The sequence below is a fragment of the Electrophorus electricus genome, chromosome 25, assembly GCF_041902795.1.
Source record: "Electrophorus electricus isolate QZ-2024a chromosome 25, ASM4190279v1, whole genome shotgun sequence".
Classification (NCBI taxonomy): domain Eukaryota; kingdom Metazoa; phylum Chordata; class Actinopteri; order Gymnotiformes; family Gymnotidae; genus Electrophorus; species Electrophorus electricus.
In genome coordinates, this window is record NC_137521.1 from 6,447,605 (window position 1) to 6,462,439 (window position 14,835).

General features: G+C 38.9%; 3 protein-coding genes across 4 annotated transcripts; 1 reads left to right on the top strand and 2 right to left on the bottom strand.

The window, feature by feature from the left end:
• Positions 1 to 175: 175 nt before the first annotated feature.
• On the bottom strand, positions 176 to 4,444 carry ela2 (elastase 2). The gene is made up of 8 exons (XM_027016004.3): positions 4,399 to 4,444; positions 4,069 to 4,157; positions 3,089 to 3,186; positions 2,591 to 2,713; positions 2,064 to 2,200; positions 846 to 991; positions 414 to 566; positions 176 to 267 (listed from the first exon to the last, which is right to left on the bottom strand). Exons 1-8 carry the CDS (start codon positions 4,433 to 4,435, stop codon positions 250 to 252), a joined length of 801 nt encoding a protein of 266 aa, XP_026871805.3. The 5' UTR covers positions 4,436 to 4,444; the 3' UTR covers positions 176 to 249.
• Positions 4,445 to 4,983: 539 nt separating this feature from the next.
• Positions 4,984 to 7,857, top strand: ela2l (elastase 2 like). The gene is made up of 8 exons (XM_027015989.3): positions 4,984 to 5,043; positions 5,246 to 5,334; positions 5,442 to 5,539; positions 6,216 to 6,338; positions 6,731 to 6,867; positions 7,098 to 7,243; positions 7,471 to 7,623; positions 7,757 to 7,857. Exons 1-8 carry the CDS (start codon positions 5,004 to 5,006, stop codon positions 7,772 to 7,774), a joined length of 804 nt encoding a protein of 267 aa, XP_026871790.2. The 5' UTR covers positions 4,984 to 5,003; the 3' UTR covers positions 7,775 to 7,857.
• Positions 7,858 to 9,123: 1,266 nt separating this feature from the next.
• alas2 (aminolevulinate, delta-, synthase 2) lies at positions 9,124 to 14,794 on the bottom strand. 2 transcript variants are annotated; one of them, XM_027015988.3, is made up of 11 exons: positions 14,639 to 14,794; positions 13,303 to 13,464; positions 12,790 to 12,972; positions 11,929 to 12,006; positions 11,594 to 11,816; positions 11,316 to 11,500; positions 10,992 to 11,171; positions 10,671 to 10,835; positions 10,290 to 10,558; positions 9,824 to 9,986; positions 9,124 to 9,601 (listed from the first exon to the last, which is right to left on the bottom strand). In XM_027015988.3, the coding sequence occupies exons 2-11, from the start codon at positions 13,451 to 13,453 to the stop codon at positions 9,435 to 9,437; spliced, it is 1,764 nt and encodes a 587-aa protein (XP_026871789.1). In that variant the 5' UTR covers positions 13,454 to 13,464; positions 14,639 to 14,794; the 3' UTR covers positions 9,124 to 9,434. The 2 variants fall into 2 exon arrangements, with proteins under 2 accessions (XP_026871789.1, XP_081564026.1); XM_081707900.1 differs by lacking the exons at positions 12,790 to 12,972; positions 13,303 to 13,464; positions 14,639 to 14,794 and adding an exon at positions 12,296 to 12,368.
• Positions 14,795 to 14,835: the final 41 nt, after the last annotated feature.

Consider the following 14,835-nt stretch of genomic DNA (forward strand, 5'->3'; position numbering starts at 1 on the left):
GCGTCCTTGTGTATGAGAAAGACGCTATATAAATGTAACTAATAATAATAATAATAATATGTGTTAGGTTGTCTCTTTTCTCAGTCTGCGATTTACATGTGAATCTGCCCCTGTAGCTACCTTTCCCTGTCCATGCATTTCCTGAGTTAAAAAAAAAGAATTAAAAAGCACAAAGATTGTTCATAACCTCTTTTATTAATTTTACATGTTCATTATTAATTTTACATTTTCCTTTGTTCACACTGTAGGTCAATTTGTGGTCATCACCTAGAAAATAAGTACAAAGAATTTTTAAAAAGGTTGCTATCTGATCTTTAATACTGGGATAAGGTTTGTAAGCTGTGTGGAAACTACAGCACACAGGAGACTGTATATTTAAAAGTAAATAATATAAAGAGTGTGGTTGCACCCACTTTGTTGATCCAGGAGCTATAGGAGGCAACACGGGTAAAAACGGAGGGCTTCTTGGGGTAGTTGCAGCCCAGACTGGAGCCAAAGCTCACCACTCCCTGAACGTCCCAGGAGCCATTAGCGCTCTGGCAGTTCAGTGGGCCCCCAGAGTCACCCTGTATATCACAATCCATGCAGATGTTAGTAAACAGCAGTGTGTCAATAGAGAATAGTATGTAAAACATATAACTGATAGATAGAATGATTCCACTTAAGTTTTAGAGATGAAAATATAAACGGTGTAAATATCAATTTAAAGATAATGATTCAAATTATTTAATTCAATGTAATCATCAGATTTGGTGCAATCATTAAATCAGGATCAATTTAAAAGACAGGAGCCAGGCATGTTATTATAAAGAATACGGAGAAGAATAGCAAGCGTGAGCACTTACATTGCAGCTGGACAGCAGGCCATCTCCTCCAGCGCACACCATTTTCTCAGTGACCAGACTGCCCCACCAGTCTGGCTGGGAGCAGGTCTGGTGGTCGACCACAGGGAGCAGAGCCTGCTGCAGGATGTCAGGAGTGGGACCTCCGGCTGGACACAAATATGTGAAAATGAGACAGAGAGAGATAGAGATGAAGAGACAGAGAAAAAAAAGTAGGGTCAAAGCAGAGTCATCACACCTACCAGCTATCAGGATAGGACAGTTTTAAAATTTCAGCAAAGAAAACTGTAAGGGTCAGGCCAAGGCCCTCTCCAGCCACCAAAAGGAGGCCTCGAGTCAGGCACACCATTAATCAGACTTAACACCCAACAGGTGGGCTACACCTATATAAGCCCAGTGACCACGTCACTGAGTGCTAGGTTTTTGCCAAAGTTCTGAGCCAAGCTCCTAGCCGGTAACTTCGGGTATTGAGGTCTGTGCGCCCTTGTGCTACACCTCACTTCTGCGCTGCGAGGGTGTCCGTGTTTTTACACGTCCCCTCCAGTTTTCCCCCTCAAATCTGTCTCTCTCCCAAGGCTCCCCTTAGCCATTACAGTTCCTCCCTGTTTTCTGATTTTGTTTGGGAAGTTTTAGTTTGTTTTTTTCCAGGGCATCGGGGCTGCCATCCTTCCTGAGGTGTCCTTGGTTCTTCCTTTTCCCACACGTGGTGTTTAGGTTTTTCCCCCTAGTTTTGTCGTCCTCCATTCCTTTGAAGGGCGATATATGTGCAGGTAGCTTTATAGTTGCTGCAGTCTAGTGGGTATTTCTCCCCCTTGCAACAATGTGGCCATGGTTCGCTCCCCACCTTTAGGTTACTTACTTTTCTTGTTTTACCGGTTCCACGAACTAACTGTTTCACATTAGAGCATGGTTGCTCACCCAGTAAGCTGTTGGTGCTGTCACCTATCTGACCTGGATTTGAGCCCAGGTTACAAGAACATTTTAATTTATTGCTAAGTAAGACTGGTTGGAAACATTGCTATCATTTCAAATTAGAGAATAATATAAATGCATGATGCACAACAGCTGTTCTAAGTGTTTTATACATCTTCTTTTTCCCATTAATCCATAACTGGCATCCACTGTATGTCTTGTGACAGAAGGGTATCTCATTGAGCATACAATAAGGGCCATTCTACTCTATACAAAATTAAGATTAACTATTGTTGTATGGCTACTTACTCCAGAGACGGCCCCAGCCAGTGACGTAGCAGGGAGTGGCGTTAGGTAGGACCTGTCCATCCTTGGGCAGACAGGCAGGTTTAATGGTGTCTGAAAACTGGACAGGGGTCTGCAGCTTGATCAAGGCAATGTCATTGCTGAAATATGCACACAAAACCACACAGTAAGAGATTCAAACACAAGTTGAAGATAATTATGATTTAGTATAATATATATAAAATTTAAAATCAAAGTATCCATATTTGAACACTAAAAGAGCCATTTCATGAAATGACATTAAGTTACTCCATTGTTTACTGAAATTAAACATAAATCACTGATTTTAGTTGCGAATTTAATGCATATGCTCACAAAATAATGCTAATTTTCCATTCTTGTTAGCTGCATTAGCCTCACACCTCCAATGCTGAAGCTATAGAAACAGACTTTGGACATCAAACATGAATTGGCTGTTCGACTATATTTGAGGCGAGGTAAAAGTCAACTGAAATGCTCATTGAGAAGAGAGCATTAGCAAAGACACCAACCGTATCCTGGCAGAATCCCACAGCTCGTGGACAATGATCTTAGCAGGTGCGATGGCAATGGAGCCCTTCTCGTTGGGAGTGTTCATGCTGTGCTTGCCCAGGTACACTCTGTAGGTGCGACTACTGCTGGCAAAAATGTATCATATAAGGCTCAGTAGTTCTGTTTCCATGCTGATATATATCGTATATCAAATGGCAGTTCTTGTGTCTGTGTGTCTGGGTGTGTGTGTGTGTGTGTGTGTGTGTGTGTGTGTGTGTGTGTGTGTGTGTGTGTGTGAGAGAGAGAGAGAGAGAGAGAGAGAGAGAGAGAGAGAGAGAGAGAGAGAGAGAGAGAGAGAGAGAGAGAGAGAGAGAGAGAGAGAGGGAGAAAGGCCAAAATAATTAACTGACATTTTTTTATAGTGCTGTTTCAAGCAAATAAAAATATATGAAGCCATACAAAACATAGGACTGAACTGTGTTTTATAATTAAAATGCCTACATGAAAAGATCTCCTACCTGATGCAGTGAGCAGCAGTAAGAACCCACTGGTTGGAGATCAGAGTACCTCCACAGGTGTGGAAGTAGCTGCTGCTAGTTTTGTATTGCAGAGAGGCCTGTAATATCGAGGGGGAAGCACAGTCTCAATGTATCATTAAACTGTCACAACACTGACACAGTATATCTGAATTAAGAGTGTACACTCACATGCCACTTCATTACTACAATATCTATATAGTATCTTCTCTGTGTATATTTAGAGTCTACAATCCTTTTTTTGCCTTGCCCCTTTTGTGTTTCCCATTCACTAGCCCTTAATTAACGGTCAGTTTCCATATTTTTGCTGTGCCTGTGAAACGTTCATCACCCACAATCATACAGCTACCACGTTAATGTTAATGCCGTGTTAAGAACTGTCTTCCAAATAATACATAGTCAGCAGTGATGATCAGAAACTGATCAACAAATGATACAACATGGATTAATTATGTATACCAAAAGAAGGGCTATGGTTTGTAATTTCACAATTATCAAATGCATGCATACATTGGATGTACCTAATGTGGCCTGTGAGTGCTGTTACAGTAGGTGTAGGTAAGGTAGGTGTCCATAAAAAGTTGCTGATGAGTGTGCATACACATGCAATGAAATATGTATGCTCTTATGAACACACAAAGCTTTGCCTGTTGATTTCTGCATGAGAGATCATCAGTAACATAAATTTCATGAACCAAGAAACATGACCTTGTAAGCATGGACTAATGATACCTGAGGTTCACCAGGCTTTTAAGAAGCTTGCAGTAATACTCAGTTTGCCCTTTCTATTTCAAAATAGAATTTAAACAAATACTTAAAAACCGTATGCACTAATATTATGATCAATTCTAGTCTATCATCTAAACAGATTAAAATAGGCATAGGTGTGTAGAAGTAAAGTGTATAATACTGAAATAACCATGAGAAAGAGTGCAGTGCTGACAGCTGAGCTATTACTTTACCTGCCAGGGCCAGCTGTGGGGTCTGACATCTTCACCTCCAACCACCCTGTTCACCATGGGTGGAAAGGTAGGTAGCCCACATCCATAGGCTGGTTCAGAAACACAAACAGTCATGCACACAGACAGAAAGAGAGGGAGATGTTTATAATGCACAAGGAGTTCGTTAAATGAGGTCAGAATATAAAACCGAGGTAGAATCATTCTAATTCACATCTTTGTTGCTTTCTCTCTGGCTTGCAAAAAACAAACTGAATGAAAAAATGTTTAAGATTAAATATTTTGTGAATTTCAAACATTAATATGGGTTAGACAGAGCAATGCTTCTCTTACCACCAGCAATGAGCAAAGCCAAGATCACAAGCTTCATGGTTACTCTAGTAACTGGTGCCATTTAACACCTTATATACCTAATATAGTAGCAAGAAATATCCCAACCTACTGCTGCTTAGCTAACACCATAGTTTAACTTTCTAGATAAATCCCAAAATACTTTTGTTATCTCAGTACCTGAAATGTTGCCCTGTGAATTTCACAGGTGACATCAAATAACCTTACATGATTCAAAATGGCACAACATATTTTAGAAATATGGGCATAAAACCTTTAAGTGCACAAATACTACTGCAATTACATTTTTGCTATTGAAAAAAATACATTTAAATTTGTATTTAATGTTGACCCACAAGCCCAAGCTCAGTGAGACACAGAAGAAATGTTTGTAAATGTCCAAAGATGGGAAAGGTCTGCAGCTTTAACAGATGTTACAGATTAGATATGACATATCAAAGTAAAGTACTGCCAAGTCGCTTTTGTTTGTTTTTCCATACCACAAAGTATATTATCCAGTTTCCAAGAATGTTTGATTTTTTGCCACATCAGGGATCTTGAACTATATAAACCCCTGAGCGGAATGAACAAGTGCAGAAGATACAGCCATGATGAGGTTTATGGTCCTTGCTTTTCTGGTTGTCGGGGGTAAGAATACATCTATTCCTTTTAAATATAAATGCTGAGAACACCATTTATGCAATTTACCACATTGTCAAGTATTTTCTGTTCTGTAGTTTTTTTCTAAGCTAAATGAATAAATATCAAGGTAGGTAGTAGTTATGTGGACATAATATATGAAAACTATCAGTATAGTGAATCCACTAAGAGGAGTTCTTGTCCTGCTCAGCTTATGGGTGTGGTATGCCCACCTTCCCTCCCATCGTAAAGAGGGTTGTTGGGGGTGAGGATGCTCGTCCACATAGCTGGCCCTGGCAGGTGAGCAGCATAATGCACTGAGCATTCTTTCTTGTTCCTACAGTCTTTAAATTCAGCAGAGTTTTTAAGCTGCTGTACATTCATCACTGCCTTCTTTGATCTTATAGATTTCCCTCCAGTACAGCAGAAATGGTCAATGGGGCCACACCTGTGGAGGTACCCTGATCTCCAGCGAATGGGTTCTTACTGCCGCTCACTGCATTAAGTAAGCATTGTTTCAAGTCTCACTGAAGGCCATCTTTTGTCACCTTGATGAAGCGTGATTTTATATTAGTTGATTAATACCTAGATATGAGAAATCCTGTTATGTGCAATAACACTTAAATACTGGGACATTGGAATGCATGTATTGGAATATATATCAAAACATATAAGTGCTCCAGGCTAAATATCATTTAAATTCTGTTTTGCTTTTGAACCTGATTCAGGTTTTGGGGTCGTTACTTTGTTTATCTTCAGACATAACTCTGGGGTTATGTCCAAAGTGCGGCAAAATACCTTTAAAAAGTAATAAAGTAAAAGTATTGTTACTTTAATGAAATAATGACACAAGAAAAAGTATATGCAACCTGTCAATTAACAGCTGAGTAGTGCGAAAAAAGCACCAGGGCAGAAAAACTAGTTCTCAGTTAACTGTAGATTTGCACTGAAACTACATCCTGCAAACAACACCTGTAAGTATATAAAGAAAATATGAAACACAAAAAGGAACTGATGACTTAAAGTGAATGATAAAAAATATAACTGGGTGAAAAGCAGAGTTTCTGCAAAAAATACTGGAGTATAAGTAAAACTATTGTGATTTGTAAAAGCATAAATACATTAATATTTTACTTGCAACTGAGTAAATGTTATTACCTATGTGTGGCTGTTCCCTGCAGTAAGGCCAACACTTACAGAGTTGTGCTGGGCAAACACAACCTGAAGGAGGTTGAGGATGGCACTCTGGCCATCCCTGCTAGCACCATCGTCGTGCATGAGAAGTGGAGCTCCTTCTTCATCCGGTATGTAATTCAAAATATGTAAATAATTAGAAATGCTGGCTTATGTGTTAAATATGGCCTTAACACCTTTTCTTTTCAAATCTATAGAATGCATATCTATATATAATATTAATTTATTATGCTATTACACAAGTCACATCCCAAAAAATATTTAACATATTTTAGCATTTTGAGGATATTTAGGATACTGTGAACCGAGTAATTTAAAGCTAACAAGAGAAATTGATTAACCCACACCAAAGACTGGAATCATTTGAAAATGTTTTGTTCTTGTGCTCTCTCTCTCTCTCTCTCTCTCTCTCTCTCTCTCTTTGTGTGTGTGTGTGTGTGTGTGTGTGTGTGTGTGTGTGTGTGTGTGTGTGTGTGTGTGTGTGTGTGTGTGTGTGCCAAAGCAACGACATCGCCCTGGTGAAGCTGTCTACTCCTGTTGCCTTCACTGACACCATCATGTCTTCTTGTCTTCCTGAGGCTGGCTACATCCTGCCCAATAATGCTCCCTGCTACGTCACTGGCTGGGGACGCATAAAGAGTGAGGCTCCTCCTTGATAGAAGCCTACTGACCAACAGTATAAACATGGTTGCATTACAAAGTGTTACACACACATGTTAAAAACAGTCCAGGAAATGTAAAAACAAAATTATGGAAACTGATCATGGAGGGTGGAGAGAACAGATGCAGTGGTATTCTGTATTTCAGTATACCTGGAATTATACTAGATACTTATAATGGATAATATATTCCCTCTCATCTGTCTTTAGCTGGTGGCCCGATTGCTGATATTCTGCAGCAGGCTTTGCTCCCTGTGGTTGACCACGCTACCTGCACTCAGCCTGACTGGTGGGGCAGTCAGGTTAAAGACACTATGGTCTGCGCTGGAGGAGATGGTATTGTTTCTGGCTGCAATGTAAGTTTCATTTGTGGCCTCTGTGAAATGCAGTGGCTTGGGATTACATTCTTGCTGTATTATTAAGAAAAAAAATTTTAATTGAGATATATATTCTTTATATTAAGCCATAAACACATGGATGTTCTTTCTACAAGGGCACTCAGTGGAAAGGGAGTCTAGGAAATAGTTAAAAGTTTTACTTCAAATAATTTGAGTTTAATATATCTCTGTGTGGTGTGTCACAGGGTGATTCTGGTGGTCCCCTGAACTGCCAAAATAATGAGGGTGTCTGGGAAGTCCATGGTATCGTGAGCTTTGGCTCTGGCCTCAGCTGCAACTACCCGAAGAAACCCACAGTTTTCACCCAAGTCAGCTCCTATGTTAGCTGGATTAGCACGGTAAATCCACTGATGCTTATACAAAAACTTTTGAGATGTTTACAAGAGTGCTGACATTATTATTTGTGTTATGCAATTGGGATGATATTTATCTGCACTGTTTCTGAGTGAGACTTATGCTCTCTGTTTACAGACCATGGCCAGCAATTAGAGACAGTGGACATGAACTTGAATTTGTTCTACACTATGCAATAAAAAAATCTGTTGGAATAATGGTTCTGTGGTTATATTTATTTGTTATTCATAATAATACAAGTTGCTTAATGCAAAGTCATCTAAACATCACATCAGTTTGTCATAGCAATTTATCACAACTTAATCTGCACAATATCAGGGTGGTTCTCAATCTATTTTATTATTTTCAAATTCGTTTATTTTTATTGTTTGTTTGTTTTATATATCTATTAATCAACTTATTTATTTTAGCATGGTCCAAACAAAGTGCGAAGTACTATACATTTGTTTAGGAATGATAATGAGCAAGGCTACAATATTTGCTACAAAATTATAACACAAGAGCAAGACTACAATAAGGATATACTATTTCACTCCTCATTTAGATTTTGCCGTAATACGTTTCTATTCTGGAACGTGGCGATGGAGGATGTTTTTTGCACATAGTTTTTCTTGCACCAAAGCTGAAGGAGAACTTGAGCCCTCTAAACAAACAAAATGGCACTGTGCCATATATGCCCAGTTACCTAGTTGTTGCCTAATGCAAATGTTTGGGTGTGGCTGACTGAGTATTTCACTGATTTAGAATGCACATGCAAGCAGTGTTGTGAGTGTGTGAGTGTGTGTGTAGCTGCTTCACAGAGGATACATGGTGCCCTAATTAACAAAGACTAAAAATGGCCAAATACACAACTCACAGTGATGCTGAGGGATGCACTCTCTCTTTCATCACAAAATAATTTCACAAATCAGTCTCCTTACGATCACACCTCACCACCTATACTCGACTTCATTACTTTATAAATTTGTCAATCTAATATTGGACATCTGTAATCCATGTGTGGATTGTACGTATGCCTTGTTAAAACATTTTTGTATTTAAAACAGACTGATCTTCAGGAAAGTATACCTGGGTATATCAGAACTACTCAAACATGTCTGGAATTGGTGTATTTTTATGGAAAATGATCCCCCCCCCCCCCCTTTTTTTTTTTTACATGCCACGCCTTTTGTCTTTTTTGAAAACAAACATGTGGTCACCCAGCTAGCTATCGTGTCCTTTACTTACAAAATAGCAAATGTTCTGAATGTGTTGCTTTTACTAGTGTAGGTTCCAGTAATATCACCTATAATATCAGCTACGTAAGGCATTGACAGGAATCTGTCAGTAAACAGTTTTATGTATTAAGCCATATGTCATAAGAAAGTTGTTATCTGTGAAGAAGAAAAATAAGGAGATGATTCAGAGCATTGCCATATTTTATTGCTTATAAAATTTAATTTTAATTGGGAATTGGGAAATTAAATGAGTTTTCTGGACAAAGATTAAGTTTAATAATTTTAATTTATTGTAATTTAGTTCACAACCAGGTATAATCTGCTTGAAAAAGTGGTGATGAATAATAATGCCAAAAACATTTATTTTAAAAAGTGCCCATGTGCAGGTTTTTAAAATGCAGAGGGGACACAGATTTATGTTTACTAATCCATAGGAAGAACCACAGCAATCAATGTAACAATTATAAAACTTCAGCACACAGCAATATATATAGGACAGTGTAAATGAAGATATCTCGACAGCAGGTAAGCAGGATACAATTAATGTTCTGTTCCATCCCTGTCCCCATCTGTGGATCTTATTGTGCAGCAACTGTAATATATCTTGGCTCCATGTTGCCAAAATAACTCTTCTCCCACTCGCTCATGAGGTCAAAGTAGAGAGGCCGATCACAGAAAGTACAAGAGGCTGTCGCAGGTCCATTCAGTCGCAGCCCAACCTCTTGCCACACATCCACCAGTTTCTCTGCACAACATACAACAGACACCCATTAACATAATTAGATGAGGTCATCACTAATCCCAAACTCGAACCTCAACTTTTTCCCATCTGGTCTGGATCAACTTTATTCATAATCAGGAAAGGTTAATATTGACCCACATATGCTGATTTGGAAACCCTTCAATAGTTAAAATAACTAACAGGTTCAGTGGCAGCATGTGTTACCTGCTAGATGATCACACTCACCTACAAAGTAGTCCATCATGATGGGGCTGTGGAATGGGGAAGGAGCCAATCGCAGGAGCTCTTCTCCACGTGGCACAGTCGGGTAGTTTATGGCCTGTACATAGATGTTGTGTCTCTCCAGCAAGATGTCACACACTCTTGAGTTTTTCTCTGCATTTCCAACCTGAAATATTATAGTGAATTTTTTAACAAAAATATAAATCAAATGACATTTTAAAGGACATTTAAACTCTTCAATCATTCTAATATTTCATTGGTAGGTTTAAGAATTGAAAATGTACATATTAAATCATTCCTATTACGTCGTATTACATCATTCATCATCCGATTACATCATTATCTCTTCTGTTTGGCACATACAATATTGGGCAAAACAGTTTTGTCCTCATATAAATGTTACACTAGATGTAACTTAGTGTTAATGGATACTCTACAGTTAGTGTGGTTGAAACACAAAGGAACTGACCTGAATGGGGATGATGTGGCTGGGGCAGTTGATGACAGGCAGACCTGCATCCAGAAGCAACTGCCTCATGTGTTTCACGTTCCTCTGGTGAGCCCGGCGCAGGGCCTGGCCCTCAGGGCTCCTCAGAACCCGCACAGACTCCAGAGCTCCAGCAAGCACCATGGGAGGCAGTGACGTGGTGAAGATGAACCCTGCAGCGTGGGAGCGCACCGTGTCCACCAGGGCGGCAGAGCTGGCAATGTAGCCCCCAATACAGCCAAATGCCTTACCTACCAACAAAAATAATGGAGTCAGATTTGTTGTTAAGCAGCCAAAGGTAATGAAATGGCATTGATATTTTAGAGTAAAAACAGCCTTTGAGAAGTGTAGGACCTTTCTTACCCAGGGTTCCAGAAACAATGTCAATCTTGTGCATGACACCATCTCTTTCACCAACTCCTGCTCCATGAGCTCCATACAGGCCTACTGCGTGAACCTCATCCACGAAGGTAAGAGCACCATATTTATGTGCTACATCACACAGCTCTTCCAGGGGGCAGATGGCTCCTGAGATGAAAATTAGTGATGGCTACATAGTCAAAATAATCTAGAGGTCCATATTTACCTAAACAAACTGACCTAGAAGTAATGTCTGTTAAATAGGCAAGATATTCTTATATTACCAGCCAATGGCATTTTTTACAGTATCAGATTCTAGCTCACCATCCATGGAGTGCACTGTCTCAAAGGCCACAATCTTGGGTGTTTTCGGGTTGGAGCGACTGAGCAATTCTTCCAAGTGTGTAGCGTTGTTGTGACGGAAAATGAAGCGTTTGGCTCCGCTGTTCCTGATTCCCTGGATCATGGAGGCATGGTTTCCCATGTCTGAGTAAATCTCACAGCCTAGACAGAGATTATGTGAAATATTAATCTCCAGTCAAATCAATTAGATGCAAATCACTAGACAACTTTTTTTTAACATGCTGCAAACAAGACGAAACAAACAAAAAAAAAATTAATGTGAAAATATGTTGTCCTGAATTTTACCAGGAAGCATTTTTGCCAGAGTAAAGAGGGTGGAATCATTAGCTACAAAGCAGGATGAGAAGACAAGAGCTGCATCTTTCTGGTGAAGAAGGGCCAGTTCCTTCTCTAGAGCTACATGGTAGTTACTAGTTCCAGAGATATTCCTGGTGCCACCTGCTCCAGCGCCATGTTTTTCCAGAGCTTCCCTGAGAAGCAGATCATATATGCATATTATTTAAATATGTAATTGCTTAATTATTTTGGCATTACTTTCTTAGCAGGAATGTTTCGGGTCTGACCATATTGCTTTAATGACACGTGGATGCCGACTCATGCCCAGGTAATCGTTACTACACCAGACCGACACCTGGGAACCAGAGCGTCCAGGAATGGAGTAATCCTCTGCGAAGGGGAAGACATCTGCAAAGCGGTTGACTGTCTTAAACACACGGTAGGTGTGGTCCTTCTTCTTCTCAACAATCTTCTGGGTAAAGAAGTCATCATACTCAAAAGCTGGTCCTACTGTATGCGAAGAAAAATGAAATTATTGTTATAAGTGAACAACTAATAATTTGATAATAAAAACATGGTTTTGTATTTATGCCACTGACTGATGAAAATCTGATGAACTAACCCATATTGTCCTTGAGTAGGTGAGATGGTGAAGATGAGCAGAACCCTTGCAGGCCATTAAAAAGAGAGCTGATCATTCCTACAGAGATGGCAGGAGAACAGAGAAAATTGCTCTTAAAACACATATGCTATTATGTGGCTTTTACTCTATATTCACTGAGATGGCACTATATTGTTGTGACTGGCAAAAATCTTACAATTATTTATAAATAAACATATTAAACTGGATGTTAAAACACGTACCTATATTATGCGGTTATAAAATAATTTTATATGTATTTAAATGCATTTTTATTTAAATACATGATGATCCTTTTCTTTAAGACACTCAGAGGAAAAAAAATGTGGTTTGTTTTTATCTGACTCACCTTTTGTGCCATCTATTCGACTGAAGTCCTGAACTTGTTATTCAACCTTTCAAATGATTCTTTCCTTCTATATTTCTTTCCTTTTTCTGACACAGCAAACTTACTCATTGATACATGTTTGACTGGTTTATCAACAAGGAGTAGCTATTAGTACTCAGGCAGGGGCACTTTGTAAAAGTGGTACTTCAGATCATTGACAACATGTGTCTTTGTTATAATACCATGCAGTGGTGCTTGTCCCTATGTGCAGCATTGCAGATATAGAAACTGAATAGCTGAATGCTGTAATTGCCAAAATGACACCCTATCTACTTCTAGATCCTACTGCAGACAATGAAACCTATAAAGATTTATAATACTTAATACACTTGTAATGTTTTTACTACAAATTACAGTGTTTTGGTAATGGAATGATAAGCATACTCAGAACGTCATTTTTTCCAGATAGTACGTCTGTAGGGTATGTGTAATTAAAGAAAGCAGCAGTGCTTTACCTGAAGCGATTTCTTCCTCTTGAGAACCGACCAGCTCAGAATGGACGTCCTCCTGTACCTGAGGGCTAGCTTCAACCAGTCCAATATTAGAGGACACAAAGGGACAGGCCTTGGTCAGGGACACAGCCACCTGAGCAGCTGAGACAGCCAAGGAGCGTTTTGCTTCCTTATGTGGCAGCAGACCTATAAAGTAAACACATTTTTCATGTGATAGATAAATAAATTCAAGGTTTGACCAAAATTACAAATACTTAATGAATGTTGCAGCTCAAACGTATTTTTTAAAGTCAGTAAGACTGGAAGTCATCCAATTAAAAGTTAACTGGAAAGATCAACTTTTAAGTCAACAGGGACACTAAAGACACCTAAAGTAGTATTACATAGTAAAGTTCAGTGAGACATGAAAAAACCTAAAACTGCAGTAGTGTCTTTTTAGCTGGTGGTGGGAGATTTCAGATGAGGTGCAGACACACAAACATGCTGATTTTAAAAAATAATGCTGATTTAGTGTACCTTTCTCATCCTGGCTCTGAGTGACTTTGGCTGTAATCTGCCGGGCAATGACAGGACATCGGTCAGCCATGCCCAAAAAGCCCCCTACATTCCTCAGGACCGGGCCTGGAGCAGACTTCAGAAATGGGCAGTGGTGCAGAAAGGCAGACATGACCTTACCAGCTAAGAAGAGAAACAATAATATTGAGCCAAGGTGAGGGAGGTCATTTTGATCTCACTGTGTTATCATATTTTTTCAAAGCATACTACAGAAAATTATACTGCCTGGCAATGCTATAACCAACTTAACTAATATTAAAATGAAAAAAGGGATTATTGGATAATTTTGTGCATTTAAAGTTAGATAAGTGTAAGGCGAAACAGCGATACAGGACCAAGTAGAGATATCGCATCATTCTTCCAGTTAAGTCTAGAAAGTTCTTATAACTGCTAGAGCAAAGCGGCTCGGCCGTGGGCGCGACCGATAAGCAACCAATTATCAGGTTTGCGCAGACTCGTGCTTCTCACTGCTGCCTGGTTGCAAATTCCCACGTCATAGCATCGATAGTGCGTCATTTATAACTAGGCTGAGTATTTACTGTTAAAGAAAATATATTGGAATGCATTTAAATAAATAAATAATTCAAAGAACCCTGGAACAAGCTGATGCAGCGTTTTTATTTATTTTTTATTTTTTGCTCTTAACTTGTATTTCTTATAAAATTGTCAGTCCTATTTGTATGTACAACACTGTTCAATAAAGCATAAATAAAATGCTTTGTAAAGTAATTAAACATTTTTTAATGAAAAAACTACCGACGTAGGTTATCAACCCTAAATAACGATGAGCTTTAAAAGTTCCAGGCAATAGTCTAACAATTGCAAATAGAGGTTTATTATGATTTTACATAATTTCACGGAAGTTAAAGAAAATAAGTTAAAAATGACCCTTTCTTCCAAATACAAATTATATAGATATATAAAAACATTTTTTTAAAGATTTTTCCAATAAGTCAGACGCCTGAAGATTCCATACAAGAATTTTTAGCTATTTATAGCTTTGGTCTAAAGATGATAAATTCCCTGCGGTTTATTGTTGCGGTTTAAATCGCTTTTAACATGACCGAATAAAGTAACAAATGAAACAGGAAAAATAAATACAACAAAGGCAAAAGGTAGGCTATACTACTCTGATTCTTGAAACATTGCATTTTGGCGAATCACACAATTAAAGTTTGAATAGTGTGTTCTCTATAGCAAACATAGCCGTAATAACAAAACTCTCCAAAAACAGAAATGACTGACAGGGTCTTAGGCAGCCCTAAATTTAAAAACAATATATTCCATTATAGCCTACCTGTTGACCTGCACTGAGGACGAACTTCTGAACATCAACAGACGCACAAATTCACTATACCCAAATTGTTGTGGGTTAGACGTAATAAACAGCTCTCCGTCCTGCGTCCCCACCCGAAGTTTGAGCCTCTTCGTGACAGATAAGGTGGGAGTCCACTCAAAAGGTTCGTGAACCAACCGACAAGCAGAAGTCCAGGA

Coding starts and splice junctions, on each gene's coding strand:
- ela2 (XM_027016004.3), bottom strand. CDS start 4,435: ATGAAGCTTGTGATCTTGGCTTTGCTCATTGCTGGTG. Junction 3,187..4,068: donor CCCACAGCTGGCCCTGGCAG/GTAAAGTAATAG, acceptor TCGATATTACAG/GCCTCTCTGCAATACAAAAC. Junction 2,714..3,088: donor ACTGCTGCTCACTGCATCAG/GTAGGAGATCTT, acceptor TTTTGCCAGCAG/TAGTCGCACCTACAGAGTGT.
- ela2l (XM_027015989.3), top strand. CDS start 5,004: ATGATGAGGTTTATGGTCCTTGCTTTTCTGGTTGTCGGGG. Junction 5,044..5,245: donor TGCTTTTCTGGTTGTCGGGG/GTAAGAATACAT, acceptor TGTCCTGCTCAG/CTTATGGGTGTGGTATGCCC. Junction 7,244..7,470: donor GTATTGTTTCTGGCTGCAAT/GTAAGTTTCATT, acceptor GGTGTGTCACAG/GGTGATTCTGGTGGTCCCCT.
- alas2 (XM_027015988.3), bottom strand. CDS start 13,453: ATGTCTGCCTTTCTGCACCACTGCCCATTTCTGAAGTCTGCTCCAGGC. Junction 11,172..11,315: donor TCTGGCAAAAATGCTTCCTG/GTAAAATTCAGG, acceptor ATCTCTGTCTAG/GCTGTGAGATTTACTCAGAC. Junction 10,559..10,670: donor CATTGTTTCTGGAACCCTGG/GTAAGAAAGGTC, acceptor TTTTGTTGGTAG/GTAAGGCATTTGGCTGTATT.